The sequence below is a fragment of the Entelurus aequoreus genome, linkage group LG14 (genome assembly GCF_033978785.1).
Source record: "Entelurus aequoreus isolate RoL-2023_Sb linkage group LG14, RoL_Eaeq_v1.1, whole genome shotgun sequence".
Classification (NCBI taxonomy): domain Eukaryota; kingdom Metazoa; phylum Chordata; class Actinopteri; order Syngnathiformes; family Syngnathidae; genus Entelurus; species Entelurus aequoreus.
Window position 1 is genome coordinate 25,802,857 of NC_084744.1, and position 8,754 is coordinate 25,811,610.

General features: G+C 44.1%; 1 protein-coding gene across 2 annotated transcripts; it reads right to left on the bottom strand.

The window, feature by feature from the left end:
• Positions 1-2,865: 2,865 nt before the first annotated feature.
• LOC133664679 (class I histocompatibility antigen, F10 alpha chain-like) lies at positions 2,866-7,743 on the bottom strand. 2 transcript variants are annotated; one of them, XM_062069512.1, is made up of 7 exons: positions 7,615-7,743; positions 6,681-6,947; positions 6,180-6,458; positions 4,823-5,131; positions 4,553-4,657; positions 3,209-3,264; positions 2,866-3,120 (listed from the first exon to the last, which is right to left on the bottom strand). In XM_062069512.1, the coding sequence occupies exons 1-6, from the start codon at positions 7,667-7,669 to the stop codon at positions 3,209-3,211; spliced, it is 1,071 nt and encodes a 356-aa protein (XP_061925496.1). In that variant the 5' UTR covers positions 7,670-7,743; the 3' UTR covers positions 2,866-3,120. The 2 variants fall into 2 exon arrangements, with proteins under 2 accessions (XP_061925496.1, XP_061925495.1); XM_062069511.1 differs by lacking the exons at positions 2,866-3,120; positions 3,209-3,264 and having other exon boundaries at positions 4,419-4,657.
• Between the last annotated feature and the right edge of the window lie 1,011 nt (positions 7,744-8,754).

Consider the following 8,754-nt stretch of genomic DNA (forward strand, 5'->3'; position numbering starts at 1 on the left):
TGTGAAAAAGAAGCTGAAAGACACCAGACCCAATAATGCAAATGAGCTAAAGGCCGCTATTGAAGCATCCTGGGCATCCATAACACCTCAGCAATGCCACAGGCTGATTGCCTCCATGCCACGCCGCATTGATGCAGTAATCCGTGCAAAATGATTTCCAACCAAGTACTGAGTGCATTGACATTTTCAAATGTTTGATTTTGTTTTGCTGTTATAAATCTTTTTTTTTTTTACTTGGTCTGAGGAAATATTCAAATTTTTTGAGATAAGATTTTTGAGTTTTCTTAAGCTGTATGCCATAATCAGCAATATTAAAAATAATAAAAGGCTTGCAATATTTCAGTTGATGTGTAATGAATGCAGAATGTATGACATTTTCATGTTTTTAGTTGCATTACAGAAAATAAAGGACTTTATCACATTATTCTAATTTTTTGAGACAGTCCTGTATATATATAGTAACATACATACATACATACATACATACATACATACATACATACATACATACATACATACATACATACATACATACATACATACATACATACATACATACATATATATATATATATATATATATGAATAGCTAGAATTCACTGAAAGTCAAGTATTTATTTTATTTATATACTGTATATCAGGGGTCTCAAACACCCGCGGGCCAATCAGACGTTATTTTGCGGCCCCCACCTTAATATGAAAGTTTGTTAGTGTGGTCCGCGAGTTTTAAATGAATGCCGCTTGACGACTCTCGACAATGTCGAGGGCGTGCCGTGATGGCACTGCCTTTAGTGTCCTCTAGAAACTGTTACTGCATCATCTTTTTCTCCATACTAACAGCGTGCCGGCCCAGACACATGTTGTATGAGGCTTCTGCAGACACATGCAAGTTATTGCAAGACATACTTGAGGAACAGCCATACATGTCACACTGAGGGTGGTCATATTTTATTTTATTTATTTTTTAACACTGTTACAAATATGCGCCACACTGTGAACCCACACCAAAGAAGAATGACAAACACATTTCTGGAGAACATCCGCACCTAAACACAACATAAACACAATAGAACAAATACCCAGAATCCTTTGCAGCCCTAACTCTTCCTGGCTACAAAAACACCTCCGCTACCCCCAACCCCGCCTCCTCCCAACCCCGCCCACCTCAACTCCCCTCCCCCTCATCTCCCGAATTCGGAGGTCTCAAGGTTGGCAAGTATGCATTGACGTCACTTGCGTGATGCAAGCAGAGAAACATTTTGCCGCTTTTCCACAACACCCGCACACGCTCTTCTTCCCTCCCTCCCTCGCTCGCTCCCGCCCCCTTTGTAAACAGTCCAGGCGGGGAAGACGAGCGGTCCGGTAGCTTCCAAAGCACTCCGCCGAAGGACCGAGAGACAATACAAAAGTGTGGTGCACTGGACCCCAGCGCTGATACTCCGACAGAGAGTCGCTGGGCGAATCAGACGTATAACACGTTAGTGGTGATGTTAGCCCGTTCGGGGCTAATTGTGCTACGTAACTGTAAACTCCACGGCGAGTTTTCTTATTTAAACGGGGATAGCAGATCCATTCTATGTGTCACACTTGATCATTTTGCGATATTGCCATATTTTTGCTGAAAGGATTTAGTAGAGAACATCGACGATAAAGTTCGCAACTTTTGGTCGCTGATAAAAAAGCCTTGCCTGTACCGGAAGTAGCGTGACGTCACAGGTTGTGGAGCTCCTCACATCTGCACATTGTTTACAATCATGGCCACCAGCAGCGAGAGCGATTCGGACCGAGAAAGCGACGATTACCCCATTAATTTGAGCGAAGATGAAAGATTTGTGGATGAGGAAAGTGAGAGTGAAGGACTAGAGGGCAGTGGAAGCGATTCAGACAGGGAAGATGCTGTGAGAGGCGGGTGGGACCTGATATTCAGCTGGGAATGACTAAAACAGTAAATAAACACAAGACATATATATACTCTATTAGCCACAACACAACTAGGCTTATATTTAATATGCCACAAATTAATCCCGCATAACAAACACCTCCGCCCTCCCATCCATATAACCCACCAATACAACTCAAACACCTGCACAACACACTCAATCCCACAGCCCAAAGTACCGTTCACCTCCGCAAAGTTCATACAGCACATATATTTCCCCAAAGTCCCCAAAGTTACGTACGTGACATGCACATAGCGTCACGCACGTACGGGCAAGCAATCAAATGTTTGGAAGCCGCAGCTGTGTACTCACGGTAGCGTGCATCCAACTCAAAGTCCTCCTGGTAAGAGTCTCTGTTGTCCGAGTTCTCCACAGGCCAATGGTAAAGCTTGACTCATATTTCGGGAATGTAAACAATGAAACACCCGCTACGTGTTTGTGTTGCTGCAGCCCGCCGCTAATACACCGCTTCCCACCAACAGCTTTCTTCTTTGCTGTCTTCATTGTTCATTACACAAATTGCAAAAGATTCACCAACACAGATGTCCAGAATACTGTGGAATTTTGCGATGAAAACAGACGACTTAATAGCTGGCCAAAATGGTGTCCCAATATGTCCTCTACAATCCGTGACGTTACGCGCAAACGTCATCATACCGAGACGTTTTCAGCAGGATATTTTGAGGGAAATTTAAAATTGCACTTTACTAATCTAACCCGGCCGTATTGGCATGTATTGCAATGTTAAGATTTCATCATTGATGTATAAACAATCAGACTGCGTGGTCGGTAGTAGTGGCTTTCAGTAGGCCTTTAAAGTGTTGAATGAAAAAATACAAGATAAATACAAATTAGCTATTTCTACCATTGTTATGAGAGAGAGCCTTCCTGGTCCCCAAGAAAGCAGTGCGAGGCGAGTGGAGAACAAACGGATTTAATGACAGAGATGTGACACAATGTGATATTGATCATAAGCAGCGGCCATTCAAAGAAAGAAGAAATCCTCGTCATGATGTCAAGGCCATGAAACGTGAGCCCCGAATGATTTTATAGCCACCAACATTTGATCTTCAAAGTATTTTAACGGCCAAAGAAGAATAGCGTGAGGAGCAGTGGGATGAAGAACAAAGCACATCTCCATGATGGAGACATCTCTCTGTGTTCCAGTGCACAAAGCATCCTGGAGGAAGAAGATGACTCAGCACATTCCCAACAGAAGCAAGTTGAACATCATCTTCACACAAGAACATTTGGAGGTGCAGACTTACTCAGCCTTCGCCTTCAGCCGCCACCGTCTCGGAGAGCTCCACGCCGCCGTGGCGAGCTGCGGGACAAACGCAAACGGTGAAGGAAGAACATCCAGAAGGTGCCTCGTCACTCACATCAGATCTTTGAGGTGTGACTTGGAAACATGAAGAAACAGAGTGCTGCTCTTCTACTTCCTGACTAGGATACCTTCTTGATGAGTCAGCACACTTGAGGTCTCATTTGGCTGATCCTCATCATGAGGACTCATGTCAAAAGTCAGATATGCCATAGGAGGGTCTTTTATTGTGAAGGGGTCAGCTCAAGTTGGGATTTTCAGGCTAAATGTCATGACGCGGAGTCAAACCCACGTTTCCTCTGCAGCTGGAGCTGCAGGCACTTCTGTTAACCCCTCTGCTGGCAGCACACTCAGACACACCTCTGCTCGCGCTGAGCACAACACGTCCACACAGCAACAAGCCTGCAAACAATCACTCATCAGAGCACCTGGACTTGACAAGGAGGAGCGGCATAAAGACCAGCGGACCCAAGGAACCTTTGCCAGAACGTCGCTAACCTTCCAGTAAGCATCACGTCTGGCATTCGTTTCCCAGTGATTTCCTCGTCCTTGTTTTGCTCTCTCTCCGTGTTTCCTCCTGGTTCATGCCCTTTTGTATTTCCACAGTGACTCTCCTGACCTCCGTGATCGTGCCTTGTCACTCGACACCCATCCGGATTCCTAACTGCCCTCCTCGATCCACGACCTCCCTGCTCGGACCTAGACCACGCTGCCCTGCTCTTGCCCACGACCACTTACCTGTCCATGAACTGCCTCTTCGCCTTGCCCCCTTGGATAACAACGAAAGATACAACCAACATTTACAGACAACAACCCTTGGTAACATTTACATGATTAATTTTACACATAGTCAACACTCACTCACTTTGAGTAGCATACACACGCCACGTATTCATCAAAGGTTTCAAATAAACCTTGTAAACCGCAGTCCTGCCCTGGTTGTCGCCTCCTTCCCTTCTCTGATACACAACACTAAACTTGTAACAAAGATCCACATCAGACCTCCATGTGAGTGACGCTTCACCACGGCTTTGTTTCTTGCGGCTCAAAGAAAAGATGTTTTACCTACGAGCTGGATCGTACTGTGCTGAAATGAAAGGGAAACAAGGTGAAATGGACTTTTTCCTCACGTGTTTCTATGTGAGAGTGTGTGCTCTGTCTCTGTGGATCTTTGAGTGTTTGGCTGGAAGGCAACTAAAACATGCAGCCCGGATGAAAGCATCAACTCACGGCCAGGACCGAGAAGAAGAAGAAGAAGAAGAAGACAGAGGACATTGGTGTCCCTCACCTTGTCTGTTTCTGTGACGCCTGACCATGACGATGATGATGGCCGCCAGGACGGCCGCCACAGCAACGACCGCCGCCGTGGCAGCGAGGGCGACGCTCCAGTTGTCTGTGGAGAGCAAAAAAGCACAAGTGGAGTGACAAAGCATGAAGAGGAAACCTTCATGACTACTTTGCATGCAGACGTCAAGCGTTGTCATGGTGACATGGATCAATAATGGTGACAGGTGGACTTGTGATGGGAAACATCTCCAACTAAATGTGTCTTTCTCACCTTCATGGCTTGCGTTGCTCAGGATGCTTCTTCTCTCCAGCTTGGTGACCAGGTCCTCCTTGACGCCAGACAGCTGGAACACACATTCGTACTTGCCCTCCACCTCGGCCGTCACCTCCACTTTCAGCTCCACCGACATCTGGAAGGTTCCGTCGTGGTTGGGGAGCAGCTCTCCGTGCTCCACGTCCTCGAACATCTGCTCGCCGTCTTTCCTCCAAAACAGGTCGGCTAGGTCGGGGTAGAAACCTGTCGCCATGCAGGTGACCGGAGAGGACGGCGTCTTCTGGAGGAGGAACACCTCTGGAAGCTCTGCACAGGAAGTGATGTCACGTGTGAACAGAAGACAACGTGGGGAGAAGGTGTGGATGGAGGTAAAGATGGAGAGAAGGTGTGGATGGAGGTAAAGATGGAGAGAAGGTGTGGATGGAGGTAAAGATGGAGAGAAGGTGTGGATGGAGGTAAAGATGGAGAGAAGGTGTTTATGGAGGTAAAGATGGAGAGAAGGTGTGGATGGAGGTAAAGATGGAGAGAAGGTGTGGATGGAGGTAAAGATGGAGAGAATGTGTGGATGGAGGTAAAGATGGAAAGAAGGTGTGGATGGAGGTAAAGATGGAGAGAAGGTGTGGAAAGAAGTAAAGATGGAGAAAAGGTGTGGATGGAGGTAAAGATAGAGAGATGGGGTGGATGGAGGTAAAGATGAGAGAAGGTGGGGATAGAGGTAAAGATGGAGAGGAGGTGTGGATGGAGGTAAAGATGGAGAGAAGGTGTGGATGGAGGTAAAGATGGAGAGAAGGTGTGGATGGAGGTAAAGATGTAGAGAAGGTGTGGATGGAGGTAAAGATGGAGATAAGGTGTGGATGGAGGTAGAGATGGAGAGAAGGTGTAGATGGAGGTAAAGATGGAGAGAAGGAGGTGATGGAGGTAAAGATGGAGAGAAGGAGTGGATAGAGGTAAAGATGGAGAGAAGGAGTGGATGAGGTAAAGATGGAGAGAAGGTGTGGATGGAGGTATAGATGGAGAGAATGTGTGGATTGAGGTAAGATAGAGAGAAGGAGAGAATGGGTTAAAGATGGAGAGAAGGTATGGATGGAGGTAAAGATGGAGATAATGTGTGGATGGAGGTAAAGATAGAGCGAAGGAGAGAATGGGTTAAAGATGGAGAGAATGTGTGGCTGGAGGTAAAGATGGAGAGAAAATTAGAGAATGAAGGTAAAGATGGAGAGAAGGAGAGAATGGAGGTAAATATGGAGAGAAGGTGAGAGGAGAGAAAAAGAGTATAAAGAGTGTCATGTCAGTAATGTTCCTATAGGGGGAGTGCTAACATGTTAAAAGGTGAAAGTACAAGGTGTGCTTCTACCTGTTCTCATTAGGACCTTCTTCCCATACTTCACATACTTCTTCAAGTAAGAAGGACAATGCTCAGTGAAATAATACTTATGGTGGTCTAGTTTAGGTATGTTCTGGTCCAACTTGAGTTTGGTGGGGAAAGCTTGTGGTTTTGCTGCAGTAAATGTCCATGTCTTCATGTCCAACGATAGGAAATCTTCTCCATCATAACTGAACTGTAACCAACCTTTAACCTCATCAGTCTCATCATTCCATTCACATCCTATCATCCTCTGGACAATGTGAAAACCTGAGACACACACACACACACACACACACACACACACACACACACACACACACACACACACACACACACACACACACACACACACACACACACAGTATTTGTGTAGGTTATTATGGGATGGACAGAGACAAGGTATACCAGTGCAGTAATGTGTGTTTTACTACAGTATAAAAAGAGTACATCAAATATATTTAAGTAGTAGAAAGTTCAACATAAACAAACCTCCAGTTTGGTTGAAACGCTTCTTAAGAACTTCAAGGCTGATTTTGCCCCTAAACTCATTATCAACACAGATCTCTGTTTGTCTCTGCCAGTAGTTTGCATCCTCTGCTGTGATTTTGTTCATCCAGTCCTGTTTGGATTCTGCTTTCCTGATGTTGTTGTCATAGTAACTAATCTCAACTCCATCAACATAACCAACACTCACATACTCTGGGAAGTCTTGAACTTGAGAGGATGCAGTGTGGAAATACTGCAGCGTGTGAATCACTGAAAGAAGAACACAACAACAAGATGACTTTTGATTATTTAGTTTCATGTTCAACAATCTTGCACTGTGAATATTTGAGCTCATTCAGTCTTCAGTGGGGTCTTAAAGTCAACATGAAACACTGCTAGATATCACAGTCAAGACTCACATGGTGTTCTATGACAAGTACAACACATGAATAATATATTTTATTATTGGACATCTGTTGACACATTTTGAAAATAAACACATCTTTTCTCCAATGGAGGCTGAATATGAACACAAGCTGTTCTGCCCATTTGATGTGGACTCTTACTGACACCTTGTGGCGGGATGATGTTACTACACTTGTTTACTTTCTGACACTTCCGTGGTTGAAGACTTCAGGAAGTCAGTGTTCCTTCTTACAAGCCTTGGAAAAATAAGTCTTTCAACAAGAACAACTGAAGCCAAAACAAATAAAGGATTTCTCTGCTTCTGGAACTTTCTTAGAACACTTTGAATATTTTGTTGAGTGATGAAGAAAAAGGTAAACAATAAAATAAGTTTAAAAAGAACCAGGATGAAGTAATAAAGGGCTTGAATAATATAAGAATGAATATAATGAATAAGTCATAGAAACTCTCAGAAGTCAAATAAGTGAAGGGTTGATGAATAATCATTGGTAAAGTTATAAAAAGGACTTACCAGGCGTCACGCTGTGCATTTGCACGACCAGAAGAAAGAATAAAAAGAAGTTCATGATGTCAGCACGAAACAAAAAGATGTTTGTCGCTTTTAATCCCGCAGAGAAAGACAAAAGTGACGAACACTCGCTTGACTCGCAAACAGGACAAATGAAGCAGGAAATGTCGAGGCTCTTTTAATAATGCTCCACCTGAGCCAATGAGGAGTCGGCATTCTGCTGCGTCACTGTTACTAGGGAAGACCAAACGCTATTGGTGAAGAGAAAAGTGGCAGCAGTCAACTAACAAGAAGTCTTCTCCTGGACTCACTAGAGAGCGCCCCTTGTGGCCACGTCAGGTAAATGCTTTTCTGGGAAATCACCTGACTTGACAAACAAAAGGTGTGTCAAGTTAGAAAGAAAAGAAAGAAAAAGGAATGAAGGTGAGATTGAAAGTAATGACATGCTTGGTAGGGACAGACAACGTGGAGAAAATTATAACTGGGGATCTGAACACAGATATTCAACGCAAAGATGCGCCTGTCTTCAGATCCTTCAGCAAGTTTTGTAATCTGCACAGTCTTTCCCAGCTAATAGCGCTACCTACAAGGGTGTGTGATTCCACCCAATCAACCATAGATCTCATTCTCACTTCAGACCGGCCTAAAATAAAAAATAGTGGGGTTATGATCTGTGGTCTTAGCGACCACTATCTAACCTTCTGCACCCGTAAAATAGCTAAACCTAAAGCCAATGGCCACATAACAGCCCAATCCAGATCCCTCAAGAAATACTCCAATGACAATTTAAATTTAAAATTAGATGAGTGGGACTGGTCCCCTGTGCTCGCGAGCAACCTGGTCGATGTTGCTTGGGATCGCTTCAAAACGGCGTTCCTAAAGATACTAAATGACATGGCTCCTGTGAAAACAGTCAGGATCAAAGCCCGCTCGGAACCATGGATCCGGACCTATTAGCTGCCATAAAAGACAGAGACAGGAAATACTCTTAATACCAAAAATGTAAAACAGAAGTAGATAAACAACCCAATAATATCAACCTCAAATTACTCCTTTCAACTCTCAAAAAGCAATGCAATAAATTAAGAAATAAGTCAACCAACCTGACTAAAGCCTTAAAAAAAAATTACATTAACGACAAAA